Source organism: Ochlerotatus camptorhynchus, unplaced genomic scaffold (assembly GCF_037179485.1).
Source record: "Ochlerotatus camptorhynchus isolate MF236.1 unplaced genomic scaffold, CSIRO-AGI_Acam_v1.1 ptg000559l, whole genome shotgun sequence".
Classification (NCBI taxonomy): Eukaryota; Metazoa; Arthropoda; class Insecta; order Diptera; family Culicidae; genus Ochlerotatus; species Ochlerotatus camptorhynchus.
The window spans coordinates 130,001-153,525 of NW_027041042.1; the positions used below are offsets into that span (position 1 = coordinate 130,001).

Here is a 23,525-nt window from a genome sequence, read left to right on the forward strand (position 1 = left end):
CTGCGGTTGAGTGGCAGTTCGAGAAGGAACTTGCGAGTAGGAACCCTCGCCATATGTTCTAGAAGGCTGTTGAGGTTGAGCTTGAGGTTGTTGGTAAACCTGTGGCTGCTTCGGTTGTTGCTGGGGATAGGACTGGGGAGGGGGTAGGTAATTGTTTCTAGGAGCTTGCCGGTACTGGGCACTCTGCTGAGGAGCATTCCGCTGTTGCTGTTGCTGCGGAGGTGAATAGGGACTGTTTTTATAGAACTCGTGATCGTTGGGATCTTCCTCTTGATGACCGGCGGGTCCATACAGCAGATTATTTACAGCCGATGCATGCTGACTATGGAGGGGGCTACCCGCTGCCCAACCAGGGGTCTGAATACTACCGAATGGCAGTGTGTAGTTTACTAGAGCCATTTTTTTCGATTTTATCACTTTGCTTGTCAATCTTCTTCCTCTTCTTCTTCTTCTTTTATGGCATTCACTGATTTATAGAGCCCTCATTCGCATCACACCATCAAATGATTGAAATTATTTCTCTCTTCCCATTTGAAGCTTGAATGAAATCACTTAAACGGCACATTTTTCATTTTTATGTCACTACTTGGAGCCCTGCTGGGAATAAAATTTCACTTTTTATCACCACTCAGTATTCTTCGCTAGAGATTCTTCCGCAATCCTGCAATGGGAACAATAGCTGTATTAGAACCAAGCGGCCATCAACCACAAACGAGCTCGATCGTACTCCTGGCACATATTCACGCCGACTGAAGTGATAATCAATCCCACTAAATCGCTGCCGCGCAATCGAATCAGAGTGACACACTGCCGCACACATGTGAACGGTGCTGTTATGCAACGTGCAACCCTCCTTTGTGAATGATACACACATAATGTGTGGTGCTCGGCGGTGGCCCCAAGTATGTTAATGTCATGCCGACGAAAGGGTAAACAGAGACAGAGATGGAGACGGAAAGAAGATTTTCAAACTCATCCAAAGATCATCGTGCGCGTCTCATCATCAACCATCAGCATCAGCAGCCACAACCGGAATGAAAGATCACTGATGCCATGTGGTATAGGGTAGCTGGGGTTTGGGATTGAACCAATGCACAGTGGTCCAGGATGGGAATTTAGCAGGACAAACGTCCTAGTGTATTTATCTTAAATTTGTTGAAAACTTTTCCAGCTTAAAAAGCTTCTTCACACGTAGTTTTGAGTTCACTAGCTTGGCATGATTTGCACAGCCGAGTGCTCGGCATTAAATATTTATGAGATCTCAGGAAACAGGACGTTTGTTTGCTAAGATTCTGCAAATAATTTTCCAATCAAATGTCACTTTTGCTGAGATCTCGACAAAATATGTTTGCCTTTGGGAGCTCGGCTGTGTAAATCTCAGCAAAAATTACCAAGTTTCGGTAAACAACATTAAGTGTGTGCTTATAGCCGTTTTCAAACTCAGGGTGGTCCTCCAATTATTGTTATAAAAAAAAACTATTTTAATTTTTGAAAATATAAACGAATGTTCTTCAGCGAAGTTGTAACTGCAATGATTTCCAGCCCAACAATATTTGTTTCTATCTCTTACCGTTTTTATTTTGAAGAAATTTTTCTGATCTGACTTTGGGTGGTCCTGAAAAATTCAGCTTTTAGCTCTAACTGTTTTACTTTTTCGCGAAAGTCACATTCAGATGATTTTTAGGGCTTGTTGAAATACACATTTTTGTTAGGAAAAGTAAATTGATATCCTTTCTAATTAACGTTCCCTGAAGTATATGATGGGAATTTAGCAAGACAAAAGTTCCAGTGCTAACGTTTTAGAGGATTTGTGTCTTCTGTGAACTATTTTAACTTATAAAGTTCCTTCTTTTGGTAATTTTTTATAAATAGAGTGGTTCTCAAATGGTTGATATAAAAAATTACTTTTTAATTTTTGAAAATAAAGACACATGCTCTTCAGAAAACTTGTAGCTGAAATGATTTCAAGCTACTTTGTCTAAGAAGCATTTCTATCTCTTAGGGCATGAGTACTTGGGAGGGTTACATTTTTGCAACTTATAACTTAGTTAGTCATTATAGCTTAATATTGGCTGGAAACTGCAAGCAATGAAATATTCTAAATTGATTGATGAGCGTTTTTAGTAGAATTATTGTACACTTTATTGCGCTGTTTTTCCTGTTTAATTTGACAACTCTTGTATTACTTAAACACTCCTTAATTCACTATTCACTTTTACTATTTACTTTCACTGTCATTTAAAAAAAACTTACACTTATTAGAGATACTTATTTCGTTTACTACTTGCAAACTTCTTCAATGTCTAGAGCTAGAGTTTCTATGACTAGGCACCGAAGAAGTTTGCAAGTAGCACACGAAATACGTATATGTTATAGGTTTTTTTAAAAGTGATAGTGGAATTAAAAAGAAAAAGTGAATAGTGAAGAAGTGAATATTGAATTAATGAAAGTGAAAGTGAAACAATATTAGAAACATTCAAAGGAAAAACAACGTAATAAGGTAATGAAATGATGAGGTACATGATGGGATAAGAAACAATTTAACAAACCGATTGACTTTCATTCTTATTTATTGTGGTTTAGTAACGGCAATAAGCAATATTTTTTTTATATACGACATTTAATAATGCAAAACATTCTTGATTAGTAGTTTAGCTTTAGGCTGTTTTAAAAAACCTTTTAAAGCATGATGATAAAGTCAGAAAGTGTCTGGTTTTATAAATTAATTTAATGCAACACTCTATCCCTTTTTGAAACTGTTCAGCAAATCCATCATAAACCTGCTCGGTATTTTTTTTATTAATGTAGCGACAAAGTCCATAAAGAGATATTATCATTATAAAAACAATAATAAAACCGTTCGGTTTCAAACGAGATCACAAAGTATATATTGATGCTTTTTGGTGTCAATAAAGTGTATCACAAACCCCCCCCCCCTTCCCCCCACGGTTTAAAAATTAATCTAAAAAGTAGAAAGGTCTGTGCCTAGGAGCGCGAAAGAAAGCTTGACGTAGGACCACTAGAAGACGGAACAAATTTGTTGATCATTTAGTTCTTAACTCTTTCCGTTTTTGAATTGGTGGCCCTGAAAAGAATCGCTTGTTTTTCAAATGGTAGCCACACGGGAAGCCGAATTTGAGTCGTAACAGAGGCAAAATATAGCTTTATCAAACATACTTTTCGTCGAGCAACGAACTTTTCAGTCTCGGAGCACTTAATACGTCACGTGTAAAATTAGTTATTTCTAAGTGTGTAGAATTCTTGATTGCACTGGCAGTGTTGCTAGAAACCAGCAAGGCTTAGCTTGCCAAGGCAATTTGTTTTGAATCCACTCCTCTCTTATCCTAAACCCTCTCTTTCCAGCACCATATGTGCAATACAAATTGGTGTTATATGTTCAAGGTTGTTTGGACATCACATTTAAATTTAAATTTTGTATTGAATGTTGAAGTTAAAGTTTAACGAATCAATTTATTCAATTTATGTAGCTCACAACAATGCTTGCAAAATAGCAAACAAGTTTTTTCTACGCAGAAATCTCGACAAGTGCTGTTACCGAATTTCCTGACGATGTGTTAAGGTTATGCGAAGAGTTACGTTTGTTTGTCTAGGGTATCAAAGTTACACAATGCTCTATTCAATAGATGTATAATCCGGGTTATTATATTTATATTGAGCAAATTTTCTCAAATTTCATTCCATTTCAGAGCAGTTTCATGCCAAATGTCTGCAAAAAAGCACTTTCCCTAACACAGATTTCAAAATCGAATTCCATCTGGTCTCACTGAACGGTGCTTATTCAATCATCAGCAGCAGCAATGCTTTCGGCGCATGGCGTTTAACATTGTTCTTCAGTACACAACGAAAGGCTGCCATGGGTTAACTTTTTGCTATTCAATTCTTTTTTGTAATTATGACCAAAAATTGGAGAAACTCCAAGCGAATACTTGTTTATTTCTTCTCTTGCGTGGGTAATTTTTTTCGATTTTCTTTCTCTATGATAAACTTAGATAACAAATGTATGCACCATTTTTTCCATTAATTTTTTTTTTTGTTGGAACCAATTGCATCCAACTTTGATTTCATTCCATAACGTAGGAGGAAAAATACAACCACACAAATTTGGAGTTAGATGCATACAGTTTAAAGAAGCAACATTTTGCAACAAGTTTCCTGGTTTATATATAAGTATTGCAAATCTAAATAAGCTGTCAAAGTTCTACCGCCAGTATAAAATGAGCTGAATACTGAAAAAAAACATAGTGCATTGAGAAATTGAAGTATATTTGCTGGCGATTCTTTGAAGCCTTGTTAATTTGATAGCTGTAGTGGAACTTCTTATTTTTTGGAATTAATTCGTAAAACAGACATAAATCTCTTGATATTGTAGGAAATATGCAGTGTTTTGAGCTGACCTTGAATCTTTCCATTCACAAGATTTTTGCAAGAAAGATGACAAATGAAATCGAGCGCTTATCGATACCTGTAATACCCAAGGTTTCAACCCTCTCTATGTTTCTCAATTGCGTAAAATTGAATGCTCAAATCCCAGCACAAAGATCTACTGACTGGTTATCTATAATATGACTGGTTAACAATTCACTCAATTCACTTCTGACCGACTTGAAAACACGCTTTAATAAATCCTTTGATAAACCCCCTGAGGCCAAGAGTTAGTCTAAAAAATAATAACCACATTACCTTGACCATTAGCGTCACTCTTTAACTTTTACTCCCATGGTAAGCATAAGCAAACGTCAGTCCAGTGAAAAATCTCATAAGATCCTGTTAATCTTTGCATGAAGAGGCGGTGGCTCACTGATACCATGGTGGAGTGAAGAGATAAGACAGAATCCGCTATACTTCGGGATTTTACCATAGGAGTAAAGAGTTAAAAAACCACCGTCAATGTCAATACTTACACGTTATTTCAAAACAACTCAAATTTGGGTAGAATCCTCCCGGATCGGTCACAACCGAACATACTAAAAAATGGGTAAACTATGTCGGGTGTGACAAGCTGACACATGAGCAACATTGGCATGGATCCGACCGACGTTGTTCATTTGTTAACCTGTCACTCCCAACATAGTTTACTCATTTTTTGATAGATTCAGTTTTGATCGATCAGAGTGGATTTTACTCAAATTGGGGTAGTTTTCAAATAGCGTGTACGGAGCATGCAACCAAATATCTGATTTTCTTTCACAAGGGACAATATCACAAACGTAAACACTGACTTTTCCACGAATTTCATGAGAATGAAACATCGTGGTGGCTTACTTGAGCGAGTAAGCCACCACGATGTTTGCGTATAGGAAAGTTTGTGTATAGGGAAAAGTTTGTGTATAGGGAAAGTCCGAATTGCTGGATATTTACGAAAGAATCCATTGCTTACGTTTCTGAAGACTCAGTGTCGAATAACGAAAATTTAATTTTGACAGATCAATGTCCAACTATACGAGTTAAACCACTGAGGAAACTCAAAAAAGGGGTTAACTTTTAGTCAGCAGTTTTGCATGTAGTTCCACATATGTTATGTGTTAAGAGTTAATTTTAATGGAACATTCGCTCGCCTTGTTGTCAGCCACATAACCCCCAAAGCTCTTTGATAATGTACCCAGCAGCCAAACGTTTGTGGTCAAATGCGTAACAGTATTGAAGTGGCACTTTCGAATTATCGCAATCACCGAATACAAGGTCATGCAATTCACCAGAAACACTTCGAATTAAGGTAAGGTTTTCTCCAGGACGCTAGAAAAAAGCAAAAAATCTCGAATGTATATCTATCTGTATATCTCGCGAATAGAAAATTTTAGCAACTAAGTCCCTCAATCAATTTTCTTTTCTTTTGACGAAGAACTACGTCTTTGTCGACTATACAGGGGTGCAAATCAAAAAAAAAGTGTGGTGAAATAGTATTAGGTTTTGAACGCTTGTAACTTTGTCATTTATAGATGAAAATAAAATCCAAATACGCCAATCGATAGGATATTACATTGCAAATCTGATGAGACATTTTGTTTTTCAAATTTTCACAAAAATAAACATTTGAAATGTGTACAAATGATAATTGGATCTCTGTTTCCATGAAATAAACGATTTTCCCTAGCCCAGCCGTCATAATCGAGTACTATTTGGTTGTACATCGTTCTGCTTGAACCTGAAAAGATATAAAACAGCGCTGCTGTCGTGCTGTTGCTCAGGATTCTTTGCTCGACTGTTGAACTGTTCAGTCCGTATTTTTCGCTCGACATCTCGTTTCAATTTTGTTTCGTTTTGTGCTGTCGCGTTGCGCCGTGGAAGTGTCGCCACCTTCTCGCGTCTACTTGAACTTGCAAACACGAAAAAATGGTGCGTAAACGTGCCAATGAGCCAGCAGCGGGCCCTTCAAAGAAGGTGCTAATCAAGTCCAGCGCGTCGCAGGATGACGCCGGAAAACGAGTACTGCAAGCCAACCAGTATGCAGTACTCCCGGAAGAAATTGGCGATGGTCACGCCGCTCCCATTGCAAGAAAAGAGCGAATTCCCCCGCTTTTCACGCCGGTGAAGGATGTTGCCAAGCTAGGTGCCGAACTGGCAAAACACAAGCTGCTGCCACGGTTCAAGCTTTGCAGCATCGGTACCAAAATCATGTGCTCCAGCCTTGAGGAGTACAAACAAATATGATGTTTCCTGAAGGAAAACAACGTGGACTTCTTCACGCATGATCTGCCATCGAGCAAACCACTGAAGGCGGTTTTGCGAGGATTATAGTCGTTCGAGGCGGCTGCGGTGAAGTCCGAGCTGGAGCGGCTTGGGCTCCAACCTGAGGCCGTGTTCCAGATGAACCGCCGTTCCATCAACAATACCAGCTTCCGTGACCAGTTGTTCCTGGTTCACTTCACGAAGGGATCCTCCAGTCTTTCAGCTCTGAGATCCAAAATCCGGGACCTGTTTCAGGTTATCATCAGTTAGGAGCATTACAAACCCCAACATCGTGATGTTACGCAGTGTACGAACTGCCTCTCCTATGGCCATGGCACCAAAAACTGCACTCAACTGCGTCCTGTGAGCAAGTTGATGACATAGAGCCAACGTGTGTCAACTGCGGTGGAAACCATCAAGCCTCCAATCGCGGATGTCCCAAGCGAGTGGAGTTCATTAATATCCGTCGGAAGGCTACAATCAACAACCAGGTCGGTCGCCTCCGTAATCATCGTTCGCCTCCTGTACTCACGGAAGTCCAGTATCCAGCTCTCCAGCCCCGTCGACATGTTCCGAACCTAGCCCCGCTTCCGCTCAACAACCAACAAGCCAACCATGCTAGTATCCAAATGGTTCCCAACAGTTGGACAGTTCAGCATCGTCTCGCTGCTGCTGCGGCCCAGCCAATTCCAGGTTCATCCACCACCCCTGGTTTATCATACGCTGCTGCTGTCTCAGGTGAACCTGTCGACGATTCTCCGTTCACCTCCGAGGAACTTGTGACGCTCGTGGCCGAGGTCACCATCATCATGTGCACCTGCAAGACTCGATCTGAACAGCTACATGCTGCCCTGTCCTTTGTCAATAAGTATGGACCGTGAAGCCATCAAGATCGCTGCGAGGCGGAACATCAGCTGCCGGCTACTACCAAGCTTCCAGCTGAAAATTATCGAAGCCATCGGAGTTGAAGTGAGCACATCGCTTGGTCCATTCACCATCATCGCGGTCTACTGCCCCAAGCAAACCAACATTAGGGACGGCTCAGCCGCAGACCTCCGAAGAGACATCATCAAGCTAACACGACGGCGGTAAAATTTCGTCATCGCTGGCGACCTCAACGCCAAGCATCAAGCCTGGGGAAATAGTCGGCGAAATCAGAACGGCACAATATTATACAACGATCTGCAGCAAGCCCACTACAACATTCTGTGTCCGGACACTCCCACCCGGTTGAGTCGATCCGGAGCTCATGCCACCATCGACATCTTCATCAGCAACATTGGCGATAACATCTCCCAACCTATCGCCTATCAGGAACTGAGCTCGGACCACTATCCGATGGTGGCCGAAGTAGGTTCCTCGGCCAATAGGTTTCAAGTTTCCCGGCGAAATTACCATCGTGTCAACTGGCAGCAGTATCAGCGCTGTGTGGACACAGCAATCGATTACGACGTCCTACCGGAGTCGTTCGAAGTAGTCGATCAGTGTCTGCAAACCATCGAAAAGGCGATATCCCGTGCCAGGGAGCAACACGTACCAGCATCCAGACAGGTGAGTCATACTCTGAACCTTGACAGCCCAACCAAAGATCTTATCAAGCTCCGTAACACCATTCGTAGGCAGTTCCAGCGTTCTGGGCTGCCCCACTTGAAGACCAATGTCAATAGGCTAACCAAAATTATCCAGGCCAGCATGGTGGAACTCATAAATAACGACTTCACCAAAAAGATTAGCTCTCTCCCAGATTGTGCAAAACCATTTTGGAAGATGACCAAAATTTTGAAAAATAAGTCGAGGCCGATCCCTCCGCTTTCCTCTGTTGACCAGAACATAGACCCATCCCTACTCATAACTACTGTTGAAAAGGTAAATACTCTTGGCCAAGATTTTGTGATTTCACATAATCTTGGCCAAACCATGGTGAGCCTCCATGGGCCTGCCGTACTGAAGGCAATGTCTAGACAGTCTAGAGTCGCTGACACCCCGGTAGTAGCGCATGATGATAGTAGAATATCGGCTGATGAGGTGATAGCAGCTATTAGAAGTACTAAAAATATGAAGGCTGCGGGTATGGATGGTGTAGTCAACCTCGAGTTGAAAAACTTGAGTATTGACTTCTTCAACCATCTTACCGTTATCTTCAACAAATGTTTGGAGCTTGGCTACTTCCCTGCATGCTGGAAAGGTTCAGAGTCGCCTGTCTGCGATCAAATCACCAGATCATTCGTGATTTGGCAACCTAGTTTAAGTAGTTAGGTGCTCAAGTAGGTAGGTTATCAAATTTTTAAATTCAAACCAAAACAATCCCATAAAGGGTATCCTGTAAATTAGCGCTAAACGCAATCATCACATTAGAATAACCAATTAACTAGAACAAAGATGAAGAGCCAAAGGCTAACCAATTGAAATGTTAAATCAAATGTTGAAACATAAAAACCCAGAAAATAAACGTAAATTTTACTACTACTACTACTGCTTTTGCTCATTACCGCTTCGGACGGCGTGGCACTTAGTCCTGTAGTAAGCAGGACCAAGTCAGTAGCTAAAGGTGGACGACGTGATCACCTTTCACTAAACCGAAGCGCGGAAAAGTTATATGTGCTTAACCGGTTCATGAGTTGATGGGTCGATAGGTAGGGTCCAGGTGAGGGAGCTGCCTCCCTGGCGTCGGTAGCATTGGTGCTCAGCACGGAAAACAAATCAAGGAAGAAAAAGTGAACCTTAACCGAAACATTGAAATACTTGAAAATTTTAAGATAAAGTATAATAGTCAAAAATGCATGACAAACATTAATTTTGCGTGGTTCTACGTCATACTGCGGTCGTTTATAGGACACAACCCTTTAATTTTTTTAATAGGGGAAATGTATGTAATGTCGGCCATATAAATTCAGCAATCGACTAAATTTTCAATAGTGACCAAAAATATCCATTAGTACCGTCCCAATGACGCGTTCATCTAGATAAAATTGATAAATAACAGATTTTTAGCGATGGGCCCAATCTAAGATTCATAGGCCAACATTAGAGCCATTTCCCCTATCTATTGAATAAACCAAAAATTCCGTGCATTTTGTGCACGAAAATGCGAAATTTTGTCATCAGAAAACGAGGCGTTTCCGTGATGGGAAAAAGTGGTTTCCCTTACATAGTGGCTGAATATTGATACCGAGCTCGTAATCCTACGTCAAATCTACGGTTGTGCCTTGGATACAACCTCTTACTTTATTTAAAACGCTAATTAAAAATGATAACTTCTGTGAAATTTCCAACTTGGACTCAAAAAACAAACAACTTTATCTGAGACGTCATTTCGATTGGAAGAGCCATTATGATTTGTTGAAAAATTCGAATACGCCATTCAAAATGGCCGACATTTACTTCAAATGTGAAGTATTAACCATAACAAACAATTATGCAAAGTTTCATGCACATCAGAGAAGGCCGAGCCTGTTTTTTTTGTTTTTTTTTGTTTGCCATTTGGCCTAGAAACGCTCTTTAGCGGAACCTAACCTAACTAAAAGATTCGAAACATTTTTAACCAAAGCTTCATGTCCCTTTAAACGTGACAGTCGTCACATACACAGTATTTCCCTCCCGAAGTTTAATTTTTATGTAACATCACGTTGGACCAGTGATGGTGGTGGTGGTTGTGGTTGTTGGGCAGTTCATTAGTAAATCGATGTGTGTAGTTTTATCACGCTGCTTATTAATTCCTATAACTTTTAATCGGCCTCGTCACCACACACTGTGACTTCGTGAGACATGAACCTTTCCGTTGCATGCTCTTCTCTCAGAAATGCAAATCACGAAAAGCCGATGCCTACCTTCCAGCAGGGAAAGAAACACAAATAACACAGTTTCGTTTATAATCCCGGCTCTTGCCATATTGATTCGATTTTGTTTTTCTTTATGTCATGATGATAAATGCGACTATTTCTTGGTCGGCTTGCGGTGCTTCCACCGCATAACGCACTCTGTTTGACACTTGCTACCGCTGTTGAATTCGGTGAAGAAGACACCACTAATCCGAAGTAAAAGCTCTTTCGAAGTGATTCGAGCGGATCCGTGTTTGGATACTACCCATTGCTACATTGCATCAGCGTGATCTAATCATGAGATTGCTACATTTTTTTTGGTCACGTTTCGGATGAGGATGAACTCTATTTTAATCTGCTGTGTTCTTTGAGGGGTATTTATTCCAGTAGCTTATTTCATTCATCGATTCCGAATGCTATGACCGGCTTGATGAGGTGCTAATAGGATTGAATCACAGACGTAAGGCCAATTTTGTGTTTGGAAACAATGAGTAATGTGTTATTCCAGCTGTGTTAATTGTTGTTCGTTGACTCAAATGAAGCGTACAGACATGAGTTGCATAACGGAGTATCATTCAACTTATATCGCAGTTCATTCTACTACAACTTCATAGAACATTTTTGCGCCTCAACTGCGCCATTAGCTCCGAAAGCATAGATTTATCCACAAACTTCTGAAGCAAGCTTGTCAAAAAAGGTAAGATCTTTATTGTCGCTGTCAGTCATAGTCTCCATATTTGCAAAGCGCAGCGGCGGATGTGCTGGGGCGTTTTGAAAGCCATATACCAGCTCAAGTCAGCCAACCAGCCGGCACCCAGTGCGGCGCGGGTTCCCGTAGGCTATCTCTTACCAGAAGTCGTAAAATTAAAACTTGAGCAACTTCCTACGCTGGCTGGCAGCTAAACACGTTCTCTCCGCTTGTTTAGCCAACTACAAATATGTAGATACTTAACACTTCATTGTGCAACCCGTAATCCGTAAGTTTTCAACAGAAAGTGTTACCAAATATCATAACAAACGATCATTGCCAAACATACCCCGTACAATTCTCAATCCTTCTCATTACGGTTTCAAAATAAAAATAATACTATTCCGTGTCTCTTTGTCGGTATTGATACACATACATACACGAGCTTTGAAAGCTTCTTACTATAATCTATAGACTAGCAGCACGTAGATTCGTAAGAGATGACATGCCGCGTGAATAAGCTCAATAAGTTGAAAAATTTAAAGCGATGAAGCACGTGATGATTGCGGCGCGCGATGTTCTGCCTAGCAAAACTAAGTTGGTCGATGGCGTGCAAGATTTTCATGACGATCTCTTGGTGTTACGAATACGTCACGAGTTCATCGTCTTTGATGCTAATACAACCGCTCTCCGGTTGGTGTTGATGATGATGATGATAGTAGGATTACGTTAGCATTTGACTAAAACATAACAGAAAATCTGGTTTCGCAGCTGCTGGAGACATCGCAGCTCTACCTGTCGGCTTAAGCCAATCGAGGAGAGCTTTCGTTCAGTATGTTCGTTAAAAAAGGTTCAAGTTATTTAAGCTGCCTACTTCAATAACACTAGTTTACAGCATATTTGAACTTTGTACGCTGATGGTCATTTCCCATGTAAAAACGTGCGCAGAATTCAAAAATGTAGTCTGAAATACGCTCAGTAGGAGAAAAAAAACTTATCACAATAAGTTATACTTTAAATTAAAAATTCACAAAAACTTAACTAAATGTTATTCATTTTCACTAAATCGATCATAATGTCTACAAACTTCAACCGATTTCTCCCATTCATATTTCATTTTCTTTGGGTTTTAGTAGTGCTAGGACTTTAATCCGGATATCCAGAATCCCGATCATTGATATGCTAACGGATTTTCTCCGGATATCTGGATATCCGGACATTCGACGGATCACAAATATCCAGATAGTTTACATCCGAATATTCGGCATACAGCATTTCCTCGAAGGGCGTGAGTTAGTAACAACGCGACCCGCTTCATTACTTAGCAGATTCCCACCATCACACCAGATCCCAAACAATAAACACTTTCATCGATTAGCCGAATCAGCTAATTGTATGCCAAGCCAGACGATAGTTAGATTGGATCACTTTCATTGGAATCACGACGATCACCGATAGCATGATGTCACCAGACCACCCAGCAGAAGAATCACCAGAACGCATTAGCAGCGTTTGCAGAAACAAATAAACACCCGCATTGTTCCCACACTTGATACTAACCCAGAACTTACTTCGTAGCATAAGTCGAAATTGTAAATTAGTCTTAACCGATCATTGAATAAAAGTGGAGCATAGCTCCAAGAATATATTTTTTTGGACTTCCTTAACCGGAAATCCTTAACTCGTGTTACTCACGGAGTTCTACTCACCGCTTTTTCTCGGCGGTTTTTAAGCCAACCATCATCGACGCTGCTCACATGCAACAAATCCGACTGGTTTATGATCCACCGAGAAAAAGCGGTGGGTAGAACTCAGTGGGTAATGCAAGTTTTGGTGGAATGCTTTACGTTTTAATTATCTTAGAGATACATCGTCCAGGTCAAACCTTTGTGGGACCATCATCATCATACATTGCTGAAGGTTTATGAGTATGATTCAATTTGGTATCATTGATATGTTCAGAAGAGCTAACAATAAAAATAGTCTTTTTGGCATGTAATTATTGACAACCAAATCATGAATATTGAACATATCATAAGAGAACTAGAGGCGCACACTACGTACAAGCATTATAGCAAGAACGCTGTATTATTTATGTATTTATATCTTCATAATTTATAGATTAATATTAATTTTAATTAATTAATATTAATTGTTATATTAAGTCGACGTAAAGTCAGATCGCACTAAGAGTAATTCTTTTTAAAATTTGCTTACTAGCATTATTTCATATGTAATGGAACAACTCGTTTGGTTGTTTTTCGCTCCCGTTTGTAACATTTACTAAATATGACAAAACCGAATATAGCTGCGGAAACTTTTGATCCAATGCTATCATTTTTTCAATTCTTTTTAAATTTTTATAATTTCAAAAATGTACATCTCTGATTGCCAAAAGCTCTTGTTGATGTTTTCATTTATTATTTCGCACAAAACGACGAAAGGTTTGACCTTATCCGTTCTGCTCTGTGCTCTTCCGAATTTCTAGGAGAGAACTGACAGGTCATTTGAATAGCCCGTTAAAAGGCTTTTTTTTTTGTAAACTTGAAGAGCTTGGTGTTCGTGAAATTGGGCTTCGTTCAAGTTCACGCATTCTCAGATATCAAGTTTAACTGTTATCCGAGGAATTTCTCAGCTCTTATTGTCCACTTTAAATCGATCTGTGGAAAACAAAAAGAGTGATCAGAGTTCCTTGTGATTAACCGTGATGTTATGTTATAAGTAGCTTCTGAATTGAAGTAAAACAGTTAATTACACTGTCTTTTCCCGGTATTGTTAAAATTGTAATCAATATAGCTAGATTTATTAGTGGCAAAGTGTACTAATGTGACTCAGTGATAAAGTGAGCAATTTTCGACCTTAAACCAGGTTCATAAGGTTCGTGGCAGGCTGATCGTGTTTAGCATAAATAAATAGTAGTACAGTGTTAGAAATGGGTTTTGATCATTATTTATAACACTATCCAAAAATATTCAAAAAATATTATCCGGATGTCCGATTGTTCCAGATTTTGGATACTATCCGGATATCTGTTCCCGAACATTTGGATAGTCCCAGAACTAATTTTTAGTTTTAAAAACTTAGCTGAAATCAATTTTTTTTTTCTCCCAAAGAAAAATTAAAAAATTCAACAAACTTTTAATTAACAACAATATTACTAATCTACCAATAAATGGCTTTTAGCAGTAAGCAAATGATCTCGCCTTTTGGAGGCGAACCAGCCCAAGGCTGAAAGCCTCCCTAATAAAGCTAAATAATAATAATAATGTTCTCGCCTTTAATTTAATGATAAAATAATTGATAAAGCTTTATTACAGCCAAAACTATGTGCATTTTAGTAAAAACATCTTTTTTTCAAGTGAAATTACATTTACTAGTTGTAATTCGAAATCTATCCTAATGAGATTTTTGGTGACTACATATTTGAATTGGCATGATTCTTATTGATTTTTTTTAACTTTTATTTGTAAACCGTGATATGGCGAACAAAGTAGTATTTTTGTTGAGTTGTGCTGTGGAAATAAATACATAATTTCGTGTGAAATAGTGCCGTGTGCCGCGAAAGGATCATCCCAACGCGTGCCCGTTGTGTTGTTTTTAACAGGATAAGTAGAGAACGGTTGCCTAGCAACTCGTTTTGGATTTAATTTTGATTTTCCCCCCAGCGCGCTATTGATTTTGTATAGTGAGCTGCGGCGGTAAAATTTTATTTTGTGTTCTCTTCCCCTGTATATGTTTACTGCTAACAGTGTGCGCGTTTAATTTGGCGTGGTAATATGGATGTGTGTAATGTCTGCAAGGAGTCTATTACTATTAGTGGGCTCCCAGTCACATGTGTAGGTCCGTGCAATGGAATGTTCCACTTCAATTGTGCGGCACTCACTAAGACTGCGGCGCGCCTAATAGCAGATAATGCTAATGTTGTTTTCAAATGTGGTAACTGTCTATCAGGTCAGTGTTGTGGCGAGCAGAATGATCTGATCTCGCGCGTCAATAGGATAGAAGAAGAGATGAAGAAAGTTTTTCAACTCTCGGACTCTATCACTGGCATACGAGATCACATTGCTGCTCAGATAGACATCGCGGTTAGAAGCGGGATGGCAGATATAAGCCGAAATGTAAATGGTTTTGAAAATTTAATTTGTGAGAAATTGGATAATATGAAAAGTTCATTTTTTAAAATTGATGCGGAAAACAAATTAGCGGTAATGAATGATCAGTGCAGTGTATCTAGGACGATTCAGTCGGAATCGGACCAAAATACCAGACGCAAAAAACGTAAATTAGTAATCAGTAATAGTGATAATGATGATGTTTTTCAAGAAAATGCGAGTTTTGCGGATGTTGTAAAAAGAGACAGTCGTGCTAGTAAAAGTAAACATGTTAGTAACAGTAACAGTAAAAATAACAGTAACAGTAACAAACAAGATAATCGTAAGACTCGTCCGGTCATTGTGATTAAACCGAAAGAGTCCAAACAAGCTTGCGAAGACACTCGTAAGTTTTTGAAAACTCAGTTGGATCCAAAAACACACAAAATCAGTAATTTTAGAAATGGTAAAGATGGCTCCATTATTGTTGAGTGTGCAACAGGAGCAAATGTAAGTGATGTCAAAAATGGTATTGAAAGCAATCTGGGTGAAAACTATAGTGCTGTTGTTCCCACTTCGGTGCCGAGATTGAAAATAGTGGGCATGAGCGATCAGTATTCCTCCGATGTCTTCATTGACTATTTAAAAAGTCAAAATGAAGACATCGCTATAAATGATGTAAAAGTAGTTAACATGTTTGAAAATCCACGCTTCACGTACAACAAGTTCAGTGTTGTGATTGAAGTCGATTTCGATACGTATAAATGTTTGCTATGCGCGAAAAAAGTAAATGTAGGGTTTGATCGGTGCTCTATAGTTCCCGCGATTAATGTATTGAGGTGTTTCAAATGTGGAGAATTTGGGCACAAGAGCATGGATTGCAAAAATTGTGAGAGATGCTCTAGGTGCAGCCAACAACACAAAACATCGGAGTGTACGTCAACTGTATTGAAATGTGTTAATTGTTTGAAAATGAATAAAGAACGTAAAATGAACTTGGACGTCAACCATGCCGCATTTAGTCCTGAATGTTTGCTCTATAAAAGACTTTTTGAACAGAAGAAAAGCAGCTTGCGTTTCAATAAATAGCAGCCAAGTTCCAGGAATGTGAATCAATTCGATTTTTTATATTTGAATATTGCGGGGTTGTCAACAAACTACGTAGCATTACGTCAGATTGTTGAGGAAAAACGTCCTCTTTTAGTTTTATTATCTGAAACTCATATTGTAGAAACTGAAGCTTTTGATCAGTATAGTATTCCGGGATATATTGTTGCTGCTTGTTTATCACATTCTAGACACACTGGCGGTGTTGCTATTTATGTCAAAGAATCAATTCAATTCGACCTTCGAATCAACGAAGTTATCGATGGTAACTGGTTCTTGGGCATTACAGTTGTGCGTGGCATGAAGATGGGTAATTATGGTGTTTTGTATCATTCTCCCAGTTCTAGTGACCAGCGTTTTGTTGATGTTTTAGAGAACTGGCTAGAGACATTCCTTGATTCAAGTAAATTAAATATATTAGCTGGTGATTTTAATATTAATTGGCGTGACAACCATAATTCGAATCATTTGAAGCGTTTAGCTGATTTTTTCAATTTAAAACAAACGGTAGATGAGTATACGCGTATTTCCAGGCACAGTAGAACTTTAATTGACCACGTTTATTCCAATTTTGATTCCATTTGTTCAGTTCCGGATGCTGATTTGAAAATAACCGATCATGAGACCTTAGTGATTAATGTATTAGATAATATCAATAATAACGATGACTTAGTCAAATTGAAGTGCTGGAGGAAATATTCGAAACAGGCTGTTTCAAATCTTGTTGAGAGAAGCGTGGATTTTCCATTCGCGGCCGGTAATTTAGATGAATCTGCAGCTGTTCTAACTAACACTTTGAAAACGTGTACCAATCAATTAGTTGAGCAAAAGTTTGTTTCTTTGAAAAACTCGAACAGCTGGTACAATTTGGAACTTTTGCGTCTTAAACGTAAGAGGGACAAATGGTACAAAAAGTTTTGCAGATCAAATAATGATAATCATTGGAATAGGTACACAATCGCGCGTAATAAATATTCACAATCGATAAAACAAACTCGTTGTGAATATGTCCAGAGGAAGATTGATCAGCATCAAAACAACAGCAAAGAGTTATGGAAAATTTTGAAATCTTTATTAAAACCTAGTAATTGCAAACCGCGGTCCATAACTTTTAATGGCACATTAGAACAGTCAGAACCAGTAATTGCATCTATGTTTAATGAATATTTTGTCGAAAGTGTTTCATTGATTAATCAATCCATTGAATTGGTCGATGAACCTGACGAAATAAAACAGCCAGTTAATAGTAGTTGTAGATTTGAAGGTTTTCACCAAATTACTTTAGATGAACTTAGAGTTATTTGCTTTTCATTAGGAAAATCGGCTGGAGTAGATAATGTTAATTCTAGAGTTATTCAAGATTGCTTTCATGTCATTGGCCACATCTTGCTGGACCTTATTAATGAATCTTTGCAGACTGGACATGTGCCACAAATTTGGAAGGAATCCTTAGTGGTTCCTATTCAAAAAGTTGCTGGAACGATTAAAGCCGAAGAGTTTCGTCCCATCAACATGTTGCACACATTAGAGAAAATTTTAGAACTTGTTGTTAAAGGCCAGCTGTTGGAGTATTTGAATAGCAACTCTTTGTTGATACCAGAACAATCAGGATATCGGGAAGGTCATTCCTGTGAAACTGCGTTGAATTTGGTGTTAGCAAAGTGGAAAGACAACTTGGAGCGTAAAGATACGACTGTTGCTGTTTTTTTGGATCTGAAACGCGCTTTTGAAACAATTTCTAGGCCCTTACTGTTAAGTACAATCAAGCGCTTTGGAATTACGAGTACTGCTTATAAATGGTTTGAAAGCTATTTATCTGACAGAACTCAACGGACTGTTTTTAATGATTCTGTTTCCAGTCCCGTGGGGAATAACCTTGGAGTGCCCCAGGGAAGTGTATTAGGGCCTCTTTTATTTATTATGTATATTAATGATTTGCGACGCGTTTTACGATTTTGCGACATTAATCTTTTTGCAGATGATACTGTGTTATTCATTGCAGCTAAGGATTTAGAAGTTGCCGTCTCACATTTGAATGAAGATTTGCGTTCTCTAAGTAGATGGTTGAAGTGTAAGCAGTTGAAATTAAATACAAGTAAAACTAAATTCATGGTAATTTCGCGGAACCGAGTAAATGATAATGTCTCCGTGGTAATTGATGATGAGGCTATTGATCGCGTTCGGGAGATTAAATATCTTGGCGTGATTATTGATGACAAACTTAAGTTCAACTCTCACATTGACAATGTCATCAAGAAAATTGCCAAGAAGTATGGAATTCTATGTCGACTGAAAAACGATTTAACTATTGCCAGTAAAATACAGCTATACAAATCAATCATCTCTCCTCATCTAGACTTTTGCCCATCCATTTTATTTCTAGCCAATGAAACACAAATATCGAGATTACAGCGTTTGCAGAATAAAATAATGCGTTTGATTTTGCGATGTAATAGATTCACTTCCTCAACTTTGATGCTGGACGCTTTAAAATGGCTGTCAGTGAAGCAAAGAATAGTTTATTTGACTATGGTGTTCATTTTTAAAGTAGTAAATGGTTTGCTGCCTCGATATTTGTGTGATCGAATTGAAAGAGGAAGTGATTTTCATAGATATAATACTAGAAACGCGGATGAAATAAGAACACCACATTTCTTGACTTGCGCTTCACAGAATTCATTGTATTTTAAAGGAGTAAATGTTTTCAATTCGATGCCTAGACATATTAAACGTGCAACAACATTAGCAGAATTCAAGAGACATTGTATTTCACACGTTAAAACTGTCTTTTGAACAGTTATCCAGTGATTTTTATTTTTTTTTTATGAATGGACGAAGTATGTATCTTGACGAAGTTATTTATAACGGATTATTTTGTATGGATAGCTGTCATAACGACTTTTTAATAATTATTGTAGCACTGCAAAAACTATTTTGTTCGCCACGATGGTGATGATGGATTTTTTTTTTATATTTGAATTAAAGTAGTAGTTAACAAAAAAAAAGTAGTAGTCTACAAAGGTTTGAGCCTCGCGCGCGTATTACGGATATAGAGGACTGAATTTAACATTTGATAAAAAAAATGCAACTTTGAAGCTTATTTGGAAGATACTTTGAGTTAGTATTAAGTTTTCTGGCTGAATGTCGGGGGTTCGTGAGCATTCCTGACATTGCTGAAAATTATAATAGCATCATTGCGGGGTTGCTAGTGTATAGGATGCTTTGTTGATTGTTCATTAACTCTTGATTGCTTGTAATACTTATGAATATTCTAGGTGGACAAAAAGGCGAACTAAGAGGTGGACGCCTAAGCTTTTTCACATTTATGTATATTGCTGTGAAGCAACTGTAAAGTCTAGAGGGAATTTATATCTGTAACTGTAACCAGCTCGTTTTTGTTTGCTAACCTGGTTAAAATGTTTATATTTAATTATCTTAAAGATAAATCGTCCAGCTCAAACCTTTGTAGGGGTAAGAGGTGGGACCATCATCATCATCATCATCATCATCATCAACTAGTTAATCATACTTTAACAAATCATGTTTGTATTACCGCATGCGTGAAATTAACGATTTTTGCGAAAGCGTGATAATGTTTGCACCATCGTACAAGTAAGGTTCCCGTTTCACCTGTGCATACAATGCCTTGGTTTTCTTTGCATGCACGTAACCTATAGCTCATACCGTAGTAGGCTGCGTATAAAAGAAAATGATTTACTTATGTCGTTTTCGTTTTTGCGGTGTAGCTACACCGGTGCTACACCGTCGAACACCGAAAATTTTTAGGGTGGAGCTATCGGTTGCACCTTTGTTTACAAACAAATGATGATGAGCTGTCAATGACTCGCGCTTATTGCTGCTTACACTACACCGGTGTAGTGTAGTAAAAACGAAAACGACATTAGATTGACAGTTGCACCATGACGAAGTGGCAGCGTATTCGTGATTTGTCCCACGCGCAAATGTCGCAAAAAGACATTTCAATCGCCGTGGGAGTGTCCCGGTGGACCGTCAAAAGGGTTTTAGACCGAAAAAAGAAAGGACAACTATCCACGAAGGTGGCCTCAGGTCATCCGAGGTCAGCTCGGGTTCCGAGGGCTATCGCTGCTATCAAAAGGAAGATTCGGGTGAATCCAGTGCTTTCAATAAGTAAAATGGCAAAGGAACACGCGATCAGTGACTTTACGGCACGGAAGACCGTAAAGGAAGATTGCGGGGTGAAGTCGAGGGCACGGAAATAAAACTCATATGATTACCAACCGCATCCGGGAGCTACGAGTCGAACGATGCAAGAAAATCTTGAACTTCCTTAAGCGAAAAAATCCGGTAATCCTGTTCATCGACGAGAGCATGTTTACCGTCGATCCTGTATCAAATTCCAGAACCGACCGGTATATAAGTTCTCTTCCGGTAAGGGTTGATGCATATATTATGTCACGCTATAAGGGGGGGGAGTGGTCTGAGATTTTGTGACAAGCAATGCATTAGGTATAGAAAAAACGTGACGATAAGGGGTTCATTCCAGAAGGCGACAAGGTCAACACGGAGGTCTACATCGGGATTTTAGGTAAGTATGTTCTTCCGTGGATCAAAGAACAGTACGGTCTGAAGCCAAATGTTGTATTTCAACAAGATGGGGCTCCGTGTCACACCTCAAACCGCACTCAGAAGTGGTTGCAGGAACATCTTCCGTTCTGGCCGAAGGATATGTGGCCGCCATCCAAACCGGATCTTAATCCTCTGGATTACTCAATATGGCGCGTCATGAAGGCCAAGGCCTGTTCTAAATGCCACCCGAGTACAGCAAGCCTCAGACAAACATTGACCCGAGAGAAATGGATCCAGACTACATTATTAGAACCTGCCGTGCATTCCGGAAGCGTGTGGAGGCCGTAATTGCAGCAAGTGGAAACTCGATCGATGATTAACATAGTTTTTTTTTTTCCTCTGTTCGGGACCTAACACTACTGCGACCAGTAAATTGATCTATTGTAGTATATCCCGTGTCCTTAGTTTAGTGCATGTCGTATTACTCCATCACTATTGAGAAATGATGAAGTATTCGATTTTTTTACAGTTGCCACTCTTGTATTTATCGCAAGGATCCGACTCTAATTGGAAGGTCCCGCTATTTATACCCTTCGGAGTGTTGAAACACCCTCCAAAGGCGCGCCCCTTTGTCAGTCGAAATTGGATTCCTTAGCAACAAAATTAAGGTATGACACCGATAATGACCATGCATCAGAACCCTAGTCTTAACCACTTCAAACTAGGGAACAACGAAGAGAAGATTAGGAATCACATAGATGAAGACAACTAACTCATTTTTCTGCCTTGTTTCAAGATCATCCTCGGTAGACAAAGCCGAGTCTTGTCACTATCAACAAGGCATAAAAAGTAACAAGGACTAAGATGTCTTGGATTACTGAAAAATCCTGTTCCCCTAGTTTGAAGTAGTCAGGACTAGGAATCGGTGGTAGATCTTACATCCCGTAACGTACCACGAAGAGGTGATCTACCTACGTTACGTGGCATTAACATAGTTTAAGACTCTGAGAAACATCCCCCCTTTGAATAAATAAAAAAAAATCAAAAACGAAATTTTTGAGATTTTTTTAAATTTTGACATTGCTCAATGGTGTAAACATTATCACGCATACGGTACGATCCTCAAAATTGACCTTTGCTGACCTACTCTCTATATACAAATTTCACACTGCCGTACTCTAACGGTACTATTAACTCTTTAAGTTAATTTCCTCATCTATAGTATAAAGTTACCACTTTAAGTCTGATGTTTGACGTTAAGCATCTCCAACTATGTAGTTAATCATGCCTGTCAGTTTATTTGAACCATTCAATAATTACGTAAGCACTTAATTTACACCGTTTTCTTACATGGGATGGAGCGGGTCTAAGATATATCTTACGTAAGCATGAGCACGTAATATACAGATCATCCAAAAATGCGATGAAAAATCTTACAAAGGGGGGAGGGATTTTTTTTAAATATTACTAATCCTTACAATGGGGGAGAGGGTTTGAACATCCCAGAAAAGAGCCTACGTTATTATGTTATGGCCAGGCATGGAAAAAATCATTCACGAAACGTTCAATTTTAAATCACCAATGATCATTTTTCTGCTGTGATAAACAATCTCTGCAACCCTGAAGAGTTACGCGTTCACTCATCAGGAGAAGATAGAACGTAAACATGAAAAGTTTGGCAGCGTTCATTGACGTTTATGTTCAACCATTGATTCATTCCAAAGTTTCTTGCTTCGCATTCTGAATGATTGTCAAAAGGATCGCAAATGAATGCATTCATTCGTTCGCAAAGATTCGTCGCGAAACATTCAGATCGCATAATGTGGCCGTGTTTTATTTAGCTAGAAGTGTACTTTTTTTTTCCTTTGTTTTGTTTTCCGTCGATCTTGTTTTCCGTGCTGAACACCAATGCTACCGACGCCAGGAAGGCAGCTCCCACACCTGGACCCTACCTATCGACTCATCAACTCATGAACCGGGGACCAACGGCTTTACTTCTCTTCCGAAGGAAGGCGTGATCAGAGATGTTATGCCTCAGAACATCCCGGCGACGCCGACTGGGATTGACCCCAGGCCTGCTGGGGTGAGAGGGAAGTGTACTTCTCCTGCTTCGATTTTACTAAATAATCAACACGCAAAAGCCAAAGTAAGAAGATAAAAGATCTCTGCAATTTATATATAGCGTTTTTGATTTAATATCCGTCCTACTAAGCACAACCCACACTTTACCTCTCTTTTCTGAACGAGTTTAAAAAAAATGGAATATATCTGTCAAAGATGACTTCTAAATTTATTCACCTTTCCATACTTACCGTTGGATTTGATAAAGAGTCACACATTGATAAGATATTGTTTAAAATCTAATACTGCTTCTTGATTCTAAATTCTTCCTACGATTTTCAATTCCGTCCATACGAATTGAAACGCCATTAGATTTTCTTCGTCCAACGGATAAACGTAAAAAAAGGGATTCGCTAGGAGCGCTTCTTTTGTTTTGAGAACAATGAGCGTTAATATTCATACAATGCGCTATAACATGATTTATGTTGTAGCTAATGTACTAACGCATCGGAACAAAGCTGCTAT

The 23,525-nt window shown here is 39.1% G+C and overlaps 1 protein-coding gene across 1 annotated transcript in view; it reads right to left on the reverse strand.

The window, feature by feature from the left end:
* spz3 (Spaetzle domain-containing protein 3) overlaps positions 1-23,525 on the reverse strand; it is an 85,993-nt gene that overhangs the window by 54,060 nt on the left and 8,408 nt on the right. The window contains exon 2 of the mRNA XM_065236642.1: positions 1-661. This exon is cut by the window's left edge and continues 400 nt beyond it. Within this exon, the coding sequence (XP_065092714.1) occupies positions 1-399 (399 nt within the window). The 5' untranslated portion in view covers positions 400-661. The remainder of the gene's footprint in view (positions 662-23,525) is intronic.